This window comes from Zophobas morio, unplaced genomic scaffold (genome assembly GCF_036711695.1).
Source record: "Zophobas morio isolate AGI-343-1 ecotype UQ-CSIRO unplaced genomic scaffold, CSIRO_AGI_Zmor_V1 ptg000148l, whole genome shotgun sequence".
Classification (NCBI taxonomy): Eukaryota; Metazoa; Arthropoda; class Insecta; order Coleoptera; family Tenebrionidae; genus Zophobas; species Zophobas morio.
In genome coordinates, this window is record NW_026972252.1 from 124,447 (window position 1) to 144,454 (window position 20,008).

Consider the following 20,008-nt stretch of genomic DNA (forward strand, 5'->3'; position numbering starts at 1 on the left):
AATATATAATTTTTCGAAAAATGTCAAGAATATTCACAATTACATATAATTTTAATGTTTTTTAGCTTCTACCCTGCTCCTATAGTGTCTAACTGAGTTATCCAAATCTTAAAGCAGCTCTTCTCCACCGCAGAACATTTACATATATGGGTTGAAGGAACCGAGAAGTAAAAAAATTAGGGTGACTGAATGACTGTTAAGGAGGGCGTGAGCTACTTCGATGAGACTAGAAGTAACATTAGGGTATAGCAGTCGATTAAGAAACATAGAGGAAGACATTGGAGTGGAACTGTATACCTGCTGAAAACATCTGAAAGGTAACCTCAAAGTGGGGAGGGGGGGGTTGTCGCTTGACAAGAAAAATTTACAAATGCTATGGAAGAGAGGGTAAGCACTTTTATAGTAGCCTGGCTTGAACCTCAAAGGACTTAAGGAGCGATTTAAATAGAAAAAGAAAGAAAACATACAGTTTATCCCAGTGAATTTTGGTGTAAGGCTAATCTTGAACACGCCTGCAAAGGTGCTCTAAGCTAAAGGTTGCGTTAGCCAAGCGCTGGCCTATTACAGTTGGCACAATTTCTCTAATTAAATTATAAATAACCCCTCCCTCTACCAACCTTTACAAACAGTACAGCGTCTACTACAACTTTATTAAGTTACAAAGGTTAGGTTAAAGATAAATTATTTTGTGATTAGTAAATGACTTTCTACGGTGCTTGATTGAGTCAATGAACAGAAGACTTGGAACTTTTATAGCTGGAGTAGTCGCATTTTCGCCCCGCATGGACACCCCTCGCAGTACTAACAAGCTCCTGGTGATTTGATTTTTCAGCTTGTCCGAGCTGAGGTGTTTTTGGTCAAATGCAGATAAAATAAAAAGTATAGTAAAAAAAGGGGAGAATATTATGAAAATAAAGAAAGGAAGATGCTTGTTTAAGACCTGCTCTATATTAAGATTATGCTTATTTCCCTTTTAAATTGTTGTTGTCTGCTTAATATTCGGTTTTTTTTATTGGATCAATATTATAATTATTTCTGTATGCCCCCCCTTTAAAAGGTAATAAGCATCGGAAGCTTGAAATTGGGTAAAAAAATAATTGTAAACTTATAATAATTTAAGTTTTCCTAGTTCCTCTTATAAAAGTTTTTTAGTAGCAGGCTATATTTGTGTTGATTTAATAAGCCGGAAGTTCTCGTGAATAAATATAAAACGATACGTTATATATTAAAATAGTAACATATACTAAAGATTTAACGTAATACATTTAAGGGGTAGAAGAAATAAAAGTACTGCAGAAATTATTTGATGATTTTTGACTCTCTAGGAGCACCTAACCAACCTTACAGAAAACAAGAAATGGAGAATAATAAAAATTGTAACAGCACATGTTGGGCTGCACTTACATATGCACATGCAGCCCTCGATTCCTCATGCTATAGACGGAAGTAGTAATTTTTAAAAAAAAGGAAGGGGCTCCTCCCTCCTGGGTGAGGAGCTCATATCGGGGAAGCCTGGCTGGCAGTAGTGTTAGTCAATGTCTTCAGTTGGGCTCGAGACTCGTGCCTAGGGCTGCCCCTCCGGTGGTAGTTTTTAAAGGTTCTCCACCGCACTAGACCAAATAATGGTGGGAGTCCGGGCCCGATATTTCCCGATATTTCCCGCTTTTTCAGTCTTTCGGGAGAGCCATAATAGCTCTCTAAAAAGCGTATATACTAGTGGGCACTAGTGTCCCAACCACATCAGAAGAGGGAATTCATGTTAAGCCTCTTAAGGTCTGAAGAAGACCGGCCGTAGTATGCTAGTGCTAAAAAAAAATGTTGGGGGGAGTGGGTGGTTAAAGGACATGATTTTAATTAAAGATTGACTTTTAAATTTGTATTGACTTGTGAGCAGGGAGCTACCAAAAGTTTTATTTAACGACTTTAACGACAAAGAAAGCAAGACTACTTTTGACTATTGGTGAGTTGACGGCGCGAGGAAATCCTTCTCGGCCCAAGTATAACTTGTGGCGATCAAAGCAAGTTCATATCAGTCCCAGTGATATCGTTATGCTCTCGGGTGAGCACCTTATGGCTAAGGAGTTATTACGTGACCATTTTGGTAGTACCGCTCAAGTAAATTTTGTTCTTAAGAATGCTTTCAATTTTTTAATTTAGCCTTCAATATTTTGTGCTTTTGATCTTTCTAATCCCACATTTTGCTTAATTTTTGAAGATTGTTGGAAGTTCCTTGATTGTTAAAAATAATCAAACTTTACCTAGTATTTGCGAAGATACAAAGCTTCATAAAAAGATAGTCCAGGATGCACTTATTACTTTGATTCAACATGTGATAAAATTATTTAAAAGTTTTCGGTATTTTCTTATCCTACCTTATCTATTTAGAATGTAGTTCAGTTTCATTTACAAACTTTTGTAATCTATGAAGTTTTGATATCTGAAATATTATTACGTCTTCGCTATGCTTGGTATCTAGAATATGTTAGCTGTACTTATGGAGATAAGGTCTACATATAAACTACTTTAATTTACTTTTGAAAAGTTATTTTGTAAAACTAGGAAGAATCTCTACTTCATTATATAATTCAGCAGGGAAGGGCCTCTAAAAAATCTGTAGTGGATTCCACTTGTGTCTTATATAAAGGTTTTAAGATAAGTTCTATTTCACTTTAAATATCAGTTGGATTAAACTTATAGTCAAGCCGATGTTTATTCTAAGTTCTTTTGAAAGTTTGGTGACTAATAAACTTATCATTTCTGTTAAAGCCGAAGATTCGGGCTCTTTCGATTTAGGGAAGGCTACCAATAACGTAAGTAAAGTGTATTAGTTAATGTTGTGAGCTTAATTAGGTTTCAGTTTTTCCAGTTTATAAATAAATTAAAGGAAATGTTAAATAACCACGTAAGTGCAGTTGTTGTATAGACATCTGAAGTAACTTATCTAACTTTAGATAAGTTGAACCGCTTTTTTTAACAATAGACCGATTCTGAGCTTTGGCGTCTTCATACAGCAGCGTTTCACGTGCACTTTCGAAATAAGGCAAACTCTTCTAATTAAAACTTTATGCTTTATATTGTTATTTATACTACGATTTATACTTTATAAGACATATTTTATATATATTAGCGCGTACTGGTATTTACGTTAAGAACTTATTTGTTATATAAAATTGTGGTCCTTATATTAGTGGGGATATTCATACACTTTTATGAAAGTTTATAGCACACAGAGTTTCTGTGCTTTTGGACGAACGCGCTGGAAACATCTGCAGAGAATTTTTACGGTGCGCGATAACATCTGAGGTTTACCACTAAATGTTTCGACTTAACTTTGTCGCTCTTTCTTGGTTTGGGTTGTCTTGGTATATAAAGTGGAATTTCATTTTTATTGTCTGGAAGTGTCTGCAACAATTGCTTTTTCACCGCATAGTGCTTTTTTTTACGTAACTACGCAAGAGCTTTTATATACTTGGTGACTCTGGTAAAATTTGCTTTCCAGAGATTATTAGGGAGTAAGAACTATTCTCCTTAACTTTTATTTAAAATTTTCGCAGCTCAATGATAACAAACCTGTCTCCTTATATTCTTTATGCGAGACTTTGAAAGACATTTCTTTCGAGATCACTTCCACCGAGCTGAGCGTTCGTTTTGTATTATGTATACGCATTTCCTCGCTTACGTTGTGGTTCAGGAATACTTAGAAGCGTTTTGTTCGGAGGGAACGGACCTAATAGAAAAGTGTGACGAAAGTCAAGGAGGAATATATAGGCTTAGTATTTCTTTTAAAACTCTGAGGCTCGTTAATAGGCCATCACTAGTACACTCTTGTTGAACTGTTTTGATAACATTTTTTTTAAGTTTCAGGTATACATTGTCGTATTCTCAATAACATATTTTTTCATAAAGACTATGCCAAAGCGAAACGCTGTCTTCAACTTCAACTCGTGGAGTCTACAGTGCTGGAGAAATACGGTTTTCATGTTTTGCTCTACTGTGGCGCGGTCTCGCTGTACTAATATGCCTTAGGATCCGCATCCGCTCGTATTTTTAGATGCTTGAAAAAGTATTCTAGTTTAGAGCAGCAGGAGGTGTTGCGTAGCTTTTCATTATTTTTTTTCATTATGTTTAGTGTTTTTTTGTAGGTTTCCCACTACTGTGTTCTCCCTTTGCAAGAAACTTGTTCGTCTCTCTCAAAGCTGTACGAAGATGGCTTTCTCTTTTCTCAAGTTCCTTTTTATTTAGTTCAACTTCGCTTGTTTTGTAAATTTTTATAAGGAAATTCCCAAAGTTTATGATTTTTCGAGTTCCCTTGCTCTTTACTCGTTCGATTTACCACGTGCTGTGTCCAATATAGTTCATTTATTACATAAAACATGCGCAAACTTGATTAATAGAAAGTTGTGCGAAGTAAAAAAGGCTAATACGTTACTGGAAAAGGTAAAAAGTTTTTCTTGGGATAATTATTTTGGTTTACAAAAATTTTATATAGTTCTGTTTATATAATTCTTGTTTCCCTTAATTTAATAAAAATTTTTCATATATAAATTTTATTCTGGTAAATACTTCGCTCATGGTAATTTTGTATCTTTATTGTTACTTCATATGCAAGCTTGAAGGAAAAGAGTTGGGTCTCAAGGCGTCTCTGTTATATACAGCGCCGTCAAGTTCTGAAAGGTAAAGAATTTTCCTCTTCGTTGAAATATTATTTTGTTACAATATTAATAGAATTTCGGAGACAGACATAAAGGCTTTAAGTAAACTACAAGAGAGCATTAAAAAAATTCACGCTTCCTTATTGAAAATAGACGAGATGCTCTTTATTCTCAGAGATCTGTAGTTACACTTTGTTCATATAAAATATTGCTCTTGTTATCAATAGAATTTTTTTTGAGTATGATTACAGTGTTGTAAAGGTGATTTATAAATTAATTAAACGTATGCAAACGATAGTTTATAGCTTTTGCACGGCTTGTGCTCTCTGTAGGTTTTTTCTTTTGTTATTGAAACGAGGAGCCGTCTATTGGCTATTCCGATTCCAATTCTTACGTTATTAATACTAACAGTACCAACTACCTTAGTTTAGCTAGCAAAAGATAGACCTAGTAAAATTATTCTTTTTCATGTAATCGGGACTAAAGAAGCTCGTAACCACGTGCTTCGTCGCTAGCGCAGAACCCTTTTAATATTACATCTGCTATGTAAAACTGCCTTAAAATGGTTTAAACCGCGTTACGCCATCCGTTATTTGGTCGGCATTGGCGGGAATTCTTCATATGATATGTCTTACCACGTTCACTGTTGTACAGGTCGGCTATTACACCTTCGCCTCTCTACTTGGCTTGGCTTTTACTGGAACTTCTGATAGTGGGTCTAATATAATAAAAATTATTTCAGCTAAGAAACTCTTAACGTTTTTTCTCCTTATTTACGTTAACAATTAGTCGTGCAGCCTTCTTTTTTTTTTTTTTTTTTCAAAAATTATCATTTAATTTATTACCACCGACGAATTCTTTTACTCAATATATGTATGACCTTTACAGGCAACTTTATTTGGGGTATATTTTAAATAAAATTTGTTAGGACCCCCTTACCTATTCTTTTTAATTATAAGCTCGGTTTTTACCAATTTTAGTATAAGGATAGTATTTTAGGCTAATAAATATACAAAAATAAACTAAAAAAGTACATTGAAACTATTGTCTACAGCTTAAAAATTGATGAATTATTAACGTTGAAACCAACAAAAATAAATAAATGAACATGTTACTTTAAAAAAACTGATAGCAACTAATCTACAATAAAAAAAAAGACTTCGATATTTATATTAAGAGAATAAACAAGATGTTACATTATAGAAATTTACGCACCAAGTGTGATAAGAAGGCAGATAGAAGAATCCCAGAAAAACACTTAACTTTTAATTCTTTACATACAATACAGTGAGCTGTAAATTTCCTAAGTTTAGCGAGGGCGTCTGAACTCCTACCAAAATCATATCTAAATTATCCACCGTACAATAAAGCATCTTCCCACAGGCGCTATAGTAAATTAGAATCATGGGACATAGTTCCATTATGTTAAGAGCGGTCTAGTTGTTATTTACGGCAAAACATTGCGCTCTGAGGTATAGGGTAGAACACAGGTATTAAAACTAGAGAAAACATTAAAAAATATATTGATATAGATACGTTAAGAATATAGTCGAAATAATAATAATAAACTGAAACAAAAGTAACGAAATAGAAGGATAACATAATTAGACAAACCATAGCGATCATTGTTTATATTTGAAGTTAGTTATAACATTTAATAATCTAAAATATCTGGATAGATCATCATTATTGGTTGGATATTAATATAACTTGTTTTAGTAAGGTGCGTTAAATTTTCGTTGAATGTTATAAACTCGTCTTTGCCCTGGCTACATTTCACATGTTTTAAATGTGCCATGATTAACAGATTTATCAAAAAGAATTTCTTTTTAGAAATTTTCTATGGCTGTGGTGTTATTATAGTGTACTAAATGTATGCAGCTTCACGAGGAGACTTTTAATAATGCTTCTATCTATTTTAGTTTCCCATTGTTTCGGAGTCCCGACTCCTATAACGTTTGGGTCCAATGATTTTTGTTCGGGGCTGATTGTTTTGTATCCCTCGACCGAATTTTGGTACTAGGTTTTGGGATAATATATCCATTAGTCGTTGAATTGTTGGTTTATAAAATAGGTTCCCACCATTGCTCCTTCCTGAGATTTCGTTTTGTGACCTGGGTTACAAAAGTAAAGTTAGCGAATTAAGGGAATAAATTATTAAAGGTTGGTAGTTTTAAGGCCATATAACTCGGTAGGTGTAAAGTGTTATTGTTTTTGAAATATTGTTATATAAAGACAGTATCCCTGATAGCTTCACTCCAATAGTTGGAAGGTAAACATGATTGCTTCAAGAGGCAGCCTGTAGTTTTATATACAACGTTTGCTCAGCATATACCGAGGTCAGCTACGGTGGTAAGTAGGATTCCTTCACGTTTTAATTCGCTTTTTAGTGTTTTATTACCGTGTCTACTACCTTTATCAGTTCTTACTTCCTCGTTTATGCAAGCAGTGAGAGTTGTACTATTTAGTTTCCTGTTATTAATATGCTTTTTGTGGTTTTTTAAACAGTTCAACAGTTTATAGTTTTATATCTTCCTTGTTTTAGAAATTAAGGCAAAGAGATGTTTAGATTTTACTTTAGTACCTATGACTATATATATTAACAACCATTGAAAGAAGTTATATCCCATCATAAAGTATACACATAGAGTAGTTGACCAGGTTTACGAAGGTGATGTTTCTGGCTTATTTTTACTTTCTTTTTACTTTAGATATTGTGCATATTTCATAGTTATCAGTAGCAAAAGGTTTAACGTTAGGTACGACTTTTTTCAGCTATTTAAAAATCGTTTGTTCATTATTGTAGTGTTCTTCAGGTATTTTGTTACCCTGGAAAATATTAAATACTTATGTATTATATGAGTTACTCAGGTTTAGCTTATTTATTCCGTTTTTTAGTAAGCAATGGGCAACAGATGTCTTATTCTTTTTAATATATACTTTATTAACTCATATGTGGAGGTATACCCATAATTGCCTAATTTTTCCACTGGAATTGAGTTTTATTTGTAATTTGGGTTGTCAGTTAACTTATCTTTTTAAATAGTCAGTTGTGAGAAGCGTTTGTATTCTCCTTTATCGTATTTATTATTAATTTTTCTTCTTTTATTATTTAAGTAAAATTTACCATTAATGTTAAGCAAATAGGCTAGGGAGCCGACAATTAGATTGTAAGTTTGCATAAAAATATCTTTACGATATGATCCTTTTTATTGTAGAAGGTGCATCTGCTATTAAGAAAAGGGCAAGGTTTTCTTTCATGATTTTCCACAACCTTTGTATGTAGGTGTAACAACTATTTGCTGAAATTGTGATTTATTATCTGAGGGTTGCCAGTTTTTTGTATTTAAAGCAAACAATGTAGTATTATAGTTGTTCGCTTGTATTTGTTTTCTTATTTCGGCTTGTAGAAAGGAAATCAAAAATATAGTTGTAATCTAGGGGTTCATGTTTGTTATAGTGTTGTACAGAATCGTTTTCTCTTTTAAAAATGGTGAATAATTTATGCATGAAGAACAGACAAGTAATTAGAGATTTCCGTCCAAAAACATATAAATTCGCTTGCTCTTCCTGGGAGCTTTATTTTTAAACACTGTTCATTATTTTTTGCAGTTCAAAAACAGTTTTATACAGTTTTCATGAAAAGAGAGCTCGAGTTTTTTCGATTGAAGGATATATGTTGTATATAGTAGCAAGTTGGGCGAGTGATATCAATAAACCATTGTCGCAATTAAGTAAGTTTCTGTAATTGTTGAGAATGCCAGCAGATTATGGCCTAGCGTCTGATTAAATTTAATTTAGCTTTAGTAATGAGTATTAATGGAACGGAAGACTTCGTGCTTATATCGTACTAAAACTAAAGAAAGACAAATTTTTGTTAACAGGTCTAGTGAGGCCTCTAGAAGTTAATTTGCCAACGAGTGTTAACTATGAAAAATCCTTGGTCTTATCGCAACGCAAAATTCTTTTGCACCCTAAACCAACAATAATTAATTAAAAAACACCACTCTTTCTTCCTAATAGGTATCAAGTGACCACTATTGGGAAAGCGCAGGCAAAAAAAGTTTAATTTGTCCCAGGCCCTAAGTTGTCCCGCAACGTGTCATTGCGCATGATATTAAAATGTACCGGTCATTAGTTGCAGAAGCTTGCTTAGTTTGCATTTGCAGGATTGTAATCGTCAATGGTTTTTGTAGATTAAGCCACAGGTGTGTACGCCGTAATAGGACGCACACACTCTTTATAGAGGAGCAGTTTATTGCGTTTTTCGCGCAGAGCAGAGGACCAAGTGCGTTAATTACTGCTTTAACCTTGGTCGCAACGAATTCTGTGTTAACGCTAGTCGCCTACCAATGACGATGCCTAAGTATTCGGCCTGGGAGCTCCGTAAAATCTTAAAAATTTCGTAAATTACAAGCGAAAGTAACGCAGAGCATCTTTTCGAATTGAAAATTCCTTTTTATAGATTCATGGTCACCTCCCTTGCCAGCACCTGCCAGCAAGGGTTTTCGAGTAGCTTTCGCAATAATGAGGGCTTCTTTGAAGGTGCATAGACTGCGGTGTCATCGGCGTAGAGTGCTATGCAAGTATGAAAATTTGCAGGGATCGGAAGATCTCGCATATACAGTGCGATGAGCAGTGGAGTGCCCATTCTCGCTCGAAAGGCGCGTCCACGTAAGAAACGACAAGAGTATGTTGTAGAAAGCTAACGGAGTGCTAGTGGCGTAGTTTAAATAGAAGACCTTCGGGCCATACACGGTCAATGGCTTTTTAACGGCGAGAAAAACAACTCTAGTAAGTTTTATCAAGATGAAGTTCCGAGTTTCCACTTAAAAAGCGCAAAATTTATTCTGTCGTTGAGCGCCCCTTCAAAATTTAAATTGGAATTCTGGAAGCGCCTCTTTGTTATTTCTACTGTTACCCAGTTAACGTAATTAAACAGGCTTCACAGTATTGCCTATGTTAGAATTAATATAACGATATTTGTTAGGATCATAACGATATTTGTTAGGATCCGTGAAGCCCACGTAGTCTCAGGTAGCACCAAAGAAGTGGCCGTTTCCTATCGTAATGGAAAGGAACCAGCGATATCGCAGGAGTTGCAAAAAAGGAAAGGTGGTTAATCTCCACGGGGGTTATTTTTTAGAATCTTGTTAGTGATACTATCAGGGGCTCATGCTTTCCGTCACGGAAATGAAGAGAATATAGCAGCGATTGCATCAGCTGTGCTCGGTTTAATAGGTCCTTCGCCAATGGTTAAAGACTCTGCCTTCATCCCTAACGGTAGCACAAGTTGGAGGAACGCACTCAGCAGCGAGCTGGCCGGCAAAGTTCGCCGCCTTAACTTCGTTGCTTACAGTTATTATAACGACGTTATTAAGTGGCTGACAACGATCTCTTATTTGTTTGACGAAGTGCCGAAAAGCAGTCCTCTATTTTGTGTCTTAAAGATAGTTTAGCATCAGTTCGATTGAGGTTCTTAAGATGACCCGCCAGTAGTCGCTCGGCAGTTAATGTTTAATACCCAAAAATGAATAGTTTTCATTTTCATGGCCCCTTAAGGTAGACGTTCACCTATTGGCGTGGTGGAAGATCTCACAGCAGTTGAGCCTTTTTAGGGAACAAAGACATGTTCAAACCTACTTGTTATAAAAAAAACAGCGAATTTATTTATGTAATACTAAAATAGGGATAGTTAAGTAAATTATAAAATTTAACTATTCATTTTTTTAAGAGTTTCTATATTACATACACACCTCACTTTTACCTTTTACTTAATTTTTTTGATTAGTGTTAGGTAAAAGGTGAGGGGCACACCTCCTATTTTTTCATATAATATCGTTTTATTGAAAGTTAATTTAAAAAAAGATGTTGTTAAATTGCAGCCCACTTTTCTCAAATACTTCTCTCAATATATTTACAGATGATCCTACGCTTTTAAATTTTAAAAATAGGAAGATATTGTCATATATCTGGAAAAGTTTTCTGAATACTGGAAAATTTAGTAAATTTTAATACAAGACGATATGATCTACAGTAAACTGTGATTTTTTATCCTGATACTTTAACATACTAAAACTCAATTCGTTTAAAAAAACTGCCCTCCGCCTTCACATGCTTTTTTATTACCAACTATGCCTCCTTTTTTTAACCAGAGATGTCTGATCGCTCGCCAGAATTTATAATTAAATATATAACACCCCTTATTATATAATCTTTCAGTTAGTAAGCATCCTACTTTTTGGATGAACCATTTTATTTGAGTAATTTTATCTTTTTCTCTCGACCTTATTTTTATGGGAAAATTTACTCATTACTTATAAAGTGTAAAATTAAAAAGCACAAAACGATGTGGTATGCGCTGAGAATACCTATGTTGTCTGGTTCAAGTTGAATATAAAGATTCGTAAAGCAACAAAGGTGGAACAGTGGCCCACATAACATAGCGAATATGCGTGCTTTTGCTTTAAATAACAATAGAGCAGTTCATATATGTGTATTTTACACCGAACCTAACTTCTCTTGGGGAAAAAATACAATTTGTCTATTTGGATACGTAAACCAGCGGTTTAAAAAGGTTGTGAAACTAGGCGGACAACGGGTAGAATGAGGGGAGGTGAGAGATTTCTTAGCTTGAACTGACCAGAAAATCTTTGATTGCACACCAAATTTTTAAAGTTAATAAACCATTTATTTAAACTTTACGTATTTCAATTTTTAATTACTTTCATTACAAACATTTATGGTAAAAAAATCCTCTTTGAATAATTATACTCCCAAGTGTCCCTCAAAACTAGATCTTTGTTTTATAAATACCTCTAACCTACATATAAAGTATTTTTCACGGTTCGGGAAGGAAGCTAACATTGGTATAGCCTTGACATATTCTTTTATTAATATTATATAGTAAAAATGTACCGAGAGCACCTCAAAACTCTTTCAAATTAAAATATTTTTAAAAACAAACTTGAAAGGGTCGCTTCTGAAAAGGTCAGTTAACTATATATGTATATACACACACATATATATATATAACTTTAACACGCTCGACCTTTCCCTTAAGATAAATTCTGAATGGGGGCTGCTATGTTTTTGAACAGGTGATATATCCTCGCGAGACCGTTTACATGGAGCGACCTATTCAGTTAAGGATCAGTGAGCATCACTAATATGATAGTTTTTAAAAGCTAATATTAAAACTTTGTTTCCTTACTATTACAAAAAATGTCAATTAAAAGTTATAAGAACTTTAGTAGGTTGAGATAAAACAAAGTTAGCTTGCATCCTTCAAATAACATCCTTTAGTTACTGACCCTTTTAAACATCACTTTATTGACACTAAAGAAAAATGCCTACGCTTTGTTTTTAAACATTAATATTTAATATACATACACACATATATACGTATATTAAATATGAATAGCTTTTGGTGTTTATATATCAATTTATAAGTTCATAAAGGGGAAATTTACTGATATATTATAGAGTACTAAAAAATTTTCTAGAAACATGTGGACCTTTAATAATTGTATTCCTCTATGAGAGGGAACATTTTCTGTACTTTTTATAACTTTTAAATTGTGAAGCGCTGTTTCGGAGCCTCTCTTTTCTGGCAAACGAAGCAATAAAAAGCTTTTTACATGGTTGCCCGTAATAATTTTTCAAGAGGTTATTAAATCATACTTTTTAAAAGCATTTATACAAAAAAAGAAAAGCTTAGGACTTGTATATAATGTTTTACCTTGGGTAACTTGTTTTTCTGAAATTTTTAGTGAAAAATGTGATGCATTTAAACTCTTGCAAGGTTTTACCTTTTTTAGAGTTTTTATGGAATTATCTGATTTATCTGTCTTTCGGAGTACATTATCTACTTAAGCTGCTTAAGTGGCATACAGTATAACGTTTTTTTTAGCAATACCACTTATTGAGCTATCATTGACTGTCCTTGTAACGGGATCGAAGACCTTCACAAAGTCTAGGCCCGCTAAAAAATGAACACTTGGTAACGTTCAGTTCAAAATACATAATTGAATATAGTAACCAATGTTTTCGTGAATTAAAACAACAATTATTTTCAGTGAAGACGTCAAAACTTTTGTAAAAGTAGGATTCCTACTGAAGTAGTGACTTCAAAGGTGGTTAGTCGCAGAAATTGTAGTATATTCAGTGCGCCGAAAACTTACAAAAAGCGTTTTTTGAAAAGTAAAGCGCCAAATTCGTTGCTTATTACCATGGAAACATTCAATTTGTTGGATTTAGAAACCTTAGATTGTTTCTCAACTTATATTGTGAGATAAATAGAAATTTATAGGCAAGAAAAAAAAAATGAAAAATACTTATTCAAAAGTTATGCTCAGCCATAAAAGAAAAAGAAATTATAGGGTTAACTTATGGAGAATACGTTCGTTAAAATTTTTTAATGAAAGCTGAACGGATATTTTAGAGTCTTGAACTATCTAGAAGATAATATTACGAAGAAGCATAAAATCTTGCAAAAAGTGGAACCTCGAAAGATAAGATAAATTTAGGGAAAAGAGCAAGTTGTTGCAAAACATTTTTACCAAAAGGTGGTTTTCTTCCGGTTAACTGTATAAAAGGTTTTTATTTAATTAATTAAATATCAGAATGTAAACAAGTAATTTCTAAAGTCTGATTTAAAGGAAAACAGAACACACTAGCCCTGAGCAGGAAACTATTAAAGTACGTCAAGTTGATCACACAGAGTAGAAGTCACAATTTATTAGAGTAAACCAGTTCTACTCTCTGGGGGTCCACGTTTTCTATAGCACTAAGGGAGTGCAACCCCGCTGATACAAAAGTTGTAGCTAATGACGGCCCTTTAATAAAGATACTGTTAGACAACGCCTCGGCAACTTCATTTAAACTGATAAGAAATCTCTTTGAAGGCCTTTCCGGCTTACAGTAGTTAAAGAAAATACCGCGCCCACACTTTTAAAAACCTATTTTATCCAATTGTCTTGCTAGATATTTCGAATCGAACCACATCTGAGCTCGAAAAGTTTGTAATCTAACCACCAAATTATTATTATAGTGTTAACACTAAGGCTGGTTACTTACAGTACTGAGGCGGTAACTAAAGTCTTGGGGTCAGAGCATTGTAAATAAATTATATCATGTAAACCTATAACACTTACAGATTAATTATATAAGAAAAACAGATAAATGCTCACATCTTGATATCCTCTGTGCAACATTCATGGCTCTCTGTGAATCTTGCATGAGCCCATAATCACTAATCTGAACGGATCCCAGAGTGGCCTTCATATGCGCGTCGTATTGTAAAATTATATGATAGAGACAAGTTATATTCAAGAGTACTTGCAAAAGGCAATTGATTTTTTGCGAAACAGTTTTTATTTTACCTTTTATTTTAAACCTACAATATAGGAAGTTTTATTAACTTTAAAAATATACCACCGATTTTCATTATACCTTAAAGGTAAAGTTTTAGAATTATTTAACGCATTTAAAATGCTTTTTTCTTTAGTACGTAAGCTAATCTCATCAAGAAGTTCTCTGCAGTCACAGAAAACTTCAATCTCAAGAAATAATGAATTTAGTTAAAAAGATTTCACCCCTCGCCTTTTTATTTTTACCATGTTTTTTAGGTCACACTCCGCACCAATCTTTAAGAGCTTAGAGAGAGTTTCGCAACACAGACAATATTTAGCCATCAACCTTCCTGGTTCTTTTTATTGTAAAGTAAATAAACACTATATTAGTTATAGCAAAGCTAACCAGTGGGTATAAGTGATAAAGAGTTTTCCTCAAAGTTAACTAAACCACTCGAGATCAAGCTATTAATTGCCTTCATACATGTTCCTTATATAAAAATAAAATAAATAGGGATGTTTGCGCGTGGATGTAGTATATGAAACCTTCCAGTAATTGTTTATCTATTTCAGCAGAAGTAAGGTTGCTTGATAAGCCATAAGCCTATAAATATAGTTACAGTTTATTAAAAGACCATGTACGAAAATTAGGGAAAAGTTAATGCGATAAGGGCGCTTCTCATTGGATAAAATATCGCCAAACAGGCAGTGATACCTCGCTAGCCAAGAGTTAATAAGAATTTTATATTATATATTATAAACTCGTAAGCCGCCGTACACAAGTACCCAGTGTTAGTGAAAGGAATGCCTTTTAGGTAAATTTCTAATATAACTGGCAAATAGATTAAGTAACAATTACAGAAGACGTATTGAAGAATTAAAAACAAGCAGCAAAGATAACAAATATGCTTTTTACACCCCAATATAAAAGTCAAACAATGTAAAATATATACAGAGATGCGAAAATAAAAACGCAAGTTAAAGGGGTGCCTGAAACTTCAATACCAGTAATAAGGGTAAAAATAAAGATAAGAACGAAAGAATTTATTTGTAGCACACTACCTGCGGCGAGCTTTGTATTCTTTGATACAAAAAAGTCGATTTTAACCAAAGTAGTGCCTAGACATTAATTGTTTAAATAATATATTAACAAAAAGATAACTATGCAACACCGAATCCAGACTGCAAATTAATCCCAAAACTATTTCAGTGTTCAAGTGCTCACTAAGATTTTCTAACAATCTTCTCCAAGTTTTTAAAAACAGATATAATAGTAATTGAACAAACAAGTCAACCTGCTTTCAATGGGTTGTGCGTTTGATAACAAGTTTTCGTAGTTTGCCTTTGTGGTATTTGTTGTCAAAATTATGGCAGTTGCCGTTTTGTCAAACTGTTAGAACAGCAACTTGAATGATATTAAAAGTAAAGATAACGATTATAAAGTATATGAAAAAAAAATGAATCATTTAGACTTGGGGTCTTCCAGCCCGACCAATCATTTGCAATATTTGGGTTTCACTATATTCTACAAATTTTTGCCGCTCATAATATTGGGTAGACTTAATAATAACTATTTAAATAAAATAAATAGGGCCATGCATTTTGATAAATTTTTTTAAATTACCTAAATGTGCAGGAAGATTAACCTTTCAAAATGAAAATCACCATAAGTGTTTATAAAAAATTAAATAATTATAAATACTTACGCCTATAGCCAAAGTTGAAGTGGAAAATATAACTGGTAGATATGATTTGATAAATAAATTTTCTATAATACTTCTGTCTCTAGTTTATATAAAGAAAATAATATAAAGGAAGTCTACAGCAATATCTCGTTATAAAGAAATTAGCAGCTTTATTAAAAAAATTAACTATAGTTAACTTTAGAGACGATGTTTTACTTAAGAGCTAAAAATAAATATATTTATACAACTTTATTTTGAAACAAAATTAACAGGTGTACAGTAGTTACCTATTAGAAACACCAGCGTTGTGGAATGCGATACCCGCTTTAATATATTCTGTTTTAATAAATGAAAAATTAAACTTTTAGTAGTTAAATAGTCCCTAACCAAAATATAACCTTTAAGTGTTTTGTCGGACAACTTCAACATCTCCGTTTCTATACTTTGAAAAAAAAATTATAGTTACTGTGTAAGTAAATTGGAATTCGCCACAAGATAAAATTATCTTAAAATATTAGAGCGTTCAAGAATTTAATAGAACAATAATTTCTTTAAAGGAAACACAAGCACTAGCTGCAACTGGTTCTGCAGCAGAGGGAAGTCCATTAAATAATATACTAAGTTTTAGGAGTTGACGAGTTATGTAATGTTCTCCTTCTTAGAGTGAGCATATTGAAAACTTCTTGCGCTGCCTGTTGGGTCCCCTTCCGCGTACTGCAAAACTTAAAAAAAGGAGGGGAAGGAAGGTACAGGTCGAATAGTAGCAAAGAGCAAGGGTACCACTAAACATGGCCTGCCGCAGCTATATTGGTCAATCAAGTCTAAAAGCTTATAATTCTAATAAAAAACGATCTAAATAATATGGAAGTAAGGCACATATAACTAAAATTCATACCAGCCTTGTATCAAAAAGGTAAGGATTAGGGGCTTCAGGAAAACCCAAAACCACTTGTTCTAGAAGTACGTAAATTTCGAGTAATAATAATTGCTCCAAAAAGGTATACATATTACTTAAATGAACTGGGCGGTACGAGGCATCTAAGCTAAGAAAGAGTTAGTATATTACTATGATTTAAAGTTGGTTGGATTAAAAATAAACTGTTTCTCTTTATTTGATAGATTTATTTGTTAAAAGTGACTATACGGGGTACAAACGTTTTATAAGTTGCTCTTCGTGAAGTAGTTAACCAGTTGGCCAGGTCTGTAAACGGTACATGCCAGTTCAACCTCAAACTTGTAAGAAAGTGTCATACCTTCAATGTTGGGTATAGTCGCTGATGCTGCAATAAACCTCGCGTTGGGGCCTCCAGATAGAAAAAAAAAGGAGAGTTAAATAGAACACAAGATTTTTGGTGGATTATTGTGCTGTACTTAAAGCTTTCATACGACTAACAAGAGCCTCTAAAGTAGCCCCTCTGGGTCTTTCGTTGAGCAGATGGACTTCATCTATAGTAATAAGTTTTTTTTCATATCATGGAAAGGGGTGCTTAAAAAATTGACGAACCCAGCATTAGAAGATTTATAGTCTTTTTCAAGCTCGGATAATAGGACTGTAAGAGCGTGTGAATTAGATATTAAAGCTTAGAAATATTGAAACTTTTGTCTAAGTCAAACCACTTATTTATAAAAGAAAAGTTACAACGATACCCAACGCCGAGTTACGCTGTCCCACTTCTCAGGAGTCGTAAGGATAATATTAGAAGTTTCTACCTTTATTAGTGAAAAAGACCGAAAAGATAAATAAAATAGGGGTTGATAGGCTATATAATTTATAAGACCATACTATACTCTTGAAAAAAGGTTAAAAGTCACCACATACATACATTTAAGTACCTTTTCCAAGTCTTCATCAAGCGTATCCCCTTTAATTTTAATTTTGAAGAACATTATATTTGTATCCACGAATGGGTGTAGGTAAGAGTTGAACCTGTTATCGCAGCGCATCTTATACCCAACCTAGCAAACTTTTTAGCCCATTCTAAAAGCTTTTGCGAGCATAATGCCTTCAATGGCGAAACATAGACCTGTAAAGCGAGCTGCTCTGCTAAAAATATACAAGAAATAATAAAAATATTTAAACCATAAAAGCTTCAGAAGAGAGGTCGTTCAAGGATAATAGTTCTCGTACGATTGCTAATTCAAACACCACAGTTTTGCCAGACCCTTTTGCGTATAAAAAATTATATATTTTCAAAAAGTTAAGATAATTGCAGTGATCCTCGTTTTAATTAGATAAGTCAACCAGTAGGAGCCGACAAGACAAAGTTTACTTCGGAAAAAAAAACCTTTTTATAATTTGGTTATGTTGGAATATGTAGGAAAGAAAAGTTTACACTAAGCTTTTAAAATACCTCATCCAAGCACTGGCTTTGAACTTTATTAAAATAAGCAAATTCGAAAATGTAACGATAATTTTTGGCTAATTAAGTTTGAGAGGAAAGAGATTTTTCAAAGTCATAAAAACAAAGAGAAAAGGCTAAACGTACGGATTTCATCCAAGGATCTTAATTTTCTTGACTCGCAATGCTGCCAGTTTGAAGGGGGAATGCAAGAGTTATTAGGTCTTCTATACATAGTCAGAGAGGTAACTATAATATAGTAGAAAATAAAGAAACTCGTGGATAAAGGAAACACTGTGCCCCAAATGTAAGTCCCTAAAACAAAGGTTAACTATTAGCATTGCTTCAAAGGGTAAAGCTTTAACTAATACCTAGACTTTCTGGGATCAATGTTAAAAATACTTTCTGTAAACGTTATATTTAGTGCTATTAATATGGCCCAGGCAACTTCTTAAAAAGTGAAGAGGAACCTAACGTTTTGTCGACGTCCGAAGGAAATTCAGGTATGAAATCCATTAGACGTAGAAGAAAGTGAAAACGGTCTAAATATGAAAGCCAAAATGAGCCTAAAAATGTGGACGGGGCATTCTTTATATTAAGCAAAAAACCGTAATGGCGCGAAAACTATAAAAAAAATCGATAACATTATTTTAAAGAAAAAATTATGCCAACAAAAAGTAGAGCTCGATTTTAATAACATTCAGTACAAAAGAAAATTGCTGCAAGAAGCAGTCATAAAACAAATGGAAAGTTTGGTCGCTCGTCTAAAAATATTTTCAGAAACCATACAGTTGTTAACAGATAAAACAATATTATATTTAAGAAAATTGGATAGCAAATATAAAAACAGGCCTCAAATAAAAATAATTTTTTTTTTCCAGGACAGAATATTGCCCTATAAGTCATGTCCTTAAATTTAAAAACAAAGAAATATTTATGTATCAGTACTTGCCTTAAACCAAACAGATGCGTATTGAGTCTAGTTAAACCTGCAGAGCGAGAAAATGTTAAGTGTTTCCTAGCACAGTATGCTAAAGTATTATGTAAACTTAAACTTCAAAATAAAAGGAATTAGAATACCAAATAATTTTAACTCGAACTTATATTATAGCTATATGACAAAATTATAAAAAGGAGCGTCCGTAATATGCGTTGCTCGTTGTAAAAAACACCAAATAATGTACTACAGTCCACTGTTTAAAGTGATGAAAATAACAGAACATAACTTAAGGACTTACAAAGGTAAGATTTTTTAAAAGTGTAAAGAGTTGAAACGTTGAACTACGTAGGGGTTTCAATTTAATTATTTTACCCACAAAATTGGTACAAAAAGAAAATAATAAAAAAAAATTAAAAGGATAAAACAGAAGTCCTGTATAACACAACTATTCATAGAAAATATTATTCTCATCTTAAATCCTCTTCCCATATGAAAGCTTCTGAAGTAAATATGTCACCAAAATTTTTTATAAAAACGATTTATTTTTGCAAATTAAAATTAAGTGTTAATAAAAAATTTTATTGCAATAATACTTAGACCAATAAAATTATTGGGGGAGCAAGGCAGAAGCTCCAGTACTAAAATCTTTTCTCATTAAAGTTTGTGCCAAAATAATATAAGTTTGACCACAAAGGTGTCACGTAGAGCCCACAACTATAAAAATAGAAGCTTACTGTAAAACATACTTGTGAAATTTGTTCAGGTTAGCAGCTAAGGACTTTAGTTTTCTTAATATTTGGTAATTAATGTAACACTGAAAGCGAGCGCAAACCTGTAATTTTTATTTCAAAAAAATAGTATTATATATCCTTAATGGCCTTTTATACAGGACTAGTAAAAATATGAATGGTTCAAAAAATTTTGTACTTAATGTGTTGTATAGCACGGTTTAATTGAACAATCGAGTTTGTCTTTTTTAATTTGGCCACTTTTGACAGAAAAACTTTTAAATAAGCGTTAATAAGTAGATGTTATCTCT

At 33.2% G+C, this 20,008-nt stretch overlaps 3 protein-coding genes across 7 annotated transcripts; 1 reads left to right on the forward strand and 2 right to left on the reverse strand.

Moving 5' to 3' along the window:
- Positions 1-728: 728 nt before the first annotated feature.
- Positions 729-4,860, forward strand: LOC135145412 (DNA-directed RNA polymerase III subunit RPC3-like). Its single transcript, XM_064077507.1, has 17 exons — positions 729-815; positions 1,326-1,446; positions 1,895-2,115; positions 2,216-2,329; positions 2,386-2,505; positions 2,560-2,644; positions 2,698-2,810; positions 2,981-3,040; positions 3,217-3,303; positions 3,555-3,641; positions 3,692-3,773; positions 3,907-3,972; positions 4,027-4,088; positions 4,143-4,226; positions 4,276-4,437; positions 4,610-4,674; positions 4,726-4,860. The coding sequence occupies exons 1-17, from the start codon at positions 729-731 to the stop codon at positions 4,835-4,837; spliced, it is 1,728 nt and encodes a 575-aa protein (XP_063933577.1). The 3' UTR covers positions 4,838-4,860.
- Positions 4,861-10,228: 5,368 nt separating this feature from the next.
- Positions 10,229-18,565, reverse strand: LOC135145425 (probable ATP-dependent DNA helicase HFM1). Of its 5 annotated transcripts, none has more exons than XM_064077522.1 (38): positions 18,500-18,565; positions 18,401-18,434; positions 18,306-18,344; positions 18,177-18,253; positions 18,042-18,109; positions 17,933-17,975; positions 17,771-17,853; positions 17,618-17,714; positions 17,524-17,552; positions 17,338-17,400; positions 17,195-17,240; positions 17,062-17,136; positions 16,944-16,994; positions 16,846-16,891; positions 16,702-16,733; positions 16,586-16,644; positions 16,471-16,527; positions 16,309-16,412; positions 16,089-16,132; positions 15,978-16,026; positions 15,712-15,790; positions 15,630-15,651; positions 15,478-15,575; positions 15,301-15,395; positions 15,178-15,247; positions 15,068-15,124; positions 14,552-14,609; positions 14,412-14,495; positions 14,270-14,361; positions 14,106-14,212; positions 13,992-14,049; positions 13,844-13,931; positions 13,731-13,794; positions 13,613-13,680; positions 13,404-13,489; positions 13,158-13,238; positions 13,054-13,108; positions 10,229-10,291 (listed from the first exon to the last, which is right to left on the reverse strand). In XM_064077522.1, the coding sequence occupies exons 1-38, from the start codon at positions 18,543-18,545 to the stop codon at positions 10,248-10,250; spliced, it is 2,448 nt and encodes an 815-aa protein (XP_063933592.1). In that variant the 5' UTR covers positions 18,546-18,565; the 3' UTR covers positions 10,229-10,247. The 5 variants fall into 5 exon arrangements, 4 of the variants coding, with proteins under 4 accessions (XP_063933592.1, XP_063933593.1, XP_063933591.1 ...); XM_064077523.1 differs by having other exon boundaries at positions 14,270-14,355; positions 14,457-14,495; positions 18,177-18,256; XM_064077521.1 differs by having other exon boundaries at positions 18,177-18,256.
- On the reverse strand, positions 11,891-12,897 carry LOC135145451 (uncharacterized). The gene is made up of 6 exons (XM_064077561.1): positions 12,836-12,897; positions 12,694-12,779; positions 12,571-12,636; positions 12,394-12,519; positions 12,214-12,261; positions 11,891-11,937 (listed from the first exon to the last, which is right to left on the reverse strand). The coding sequence occupies exons 1-6, from the start codon at positions 12,883-12,885 to the stop codon at positions 11,891-11,893; spliced, it is 423 nt and encodes a 140-aa protein (XP_063933631.1). The 5' UTR covers positions 12,886-12,897.
- Positions 18,566-20,008: the final 1,443 nt, after the last annotated feature.

Excerpts from the sequence above, each read along its gene's own strand:
- LOC135145412 (XM_064077507.1), top strand. The coding sequence starts at position 729 with ATGAACAGAAGACTTGGAACTTTTATAGCTGGAGTAGTCGCATTTTCG. Across the intron at positions 1,447-1,894 it reads TCCTCATGCTATAGACGGAA|GGAGCTACCAAAAGTTTTAT; the intron begins GTAGTAATTTTT and ends ACTTGTGAGCAG. Across the intron at positions 3,774-3,906 it reads AGGAGGAATATATAGGCTTA|ACTATGCCAAAGCGAAACGC; the intron begins GTATTTCTTTTA and ends TTTTTCATAAAG.
- LOC135145451 (XM_064077561.1), bottom strand. The coding sequence starts at position 12,885 with ATGGTAATAAGCAACGAATTTGGCGCTTTACTTTTCAAAAAACGCTTT. Across the intron at positions 12,520-12,570 it reads CAATGATAGCTCAATAAGTG|ATAATGTACTCCGAAAGACA; the intron begins GTATTGCTAAAA and ends CAGCTTAAGTAG. Across the intron at positions 12,262-12,393 it reads AGAAAAACAAGTTACCCAAG|AAAAGAGAGGCTCCGAAACA; the intron begins GTAAAACATTAT and ends TTCGTTTGCCAG.
- LOC135145425 (XM_064077521.1), bottom strand. The coding sequence starts at position 18,545 with ATGGATTTCATACCTGAATTTCCTTCGGACGTCGACAAAACGTTAG. Across the intron at positions 16,892-16,943 it reads GACTATACCCAACATTGAAG|ACCTGGCCAACTGGTTAACT; the intron begins GTATGACACTTT and ends TACCGTTTACAG. Across the intron at positions 15,125-15,177 it reads TAATTTGCAGTCTGGATTCG|GCACTACTTTGGTTAAAATC; the intron begins GTGTTGCATAGT and ends ATTAATGTCTAG.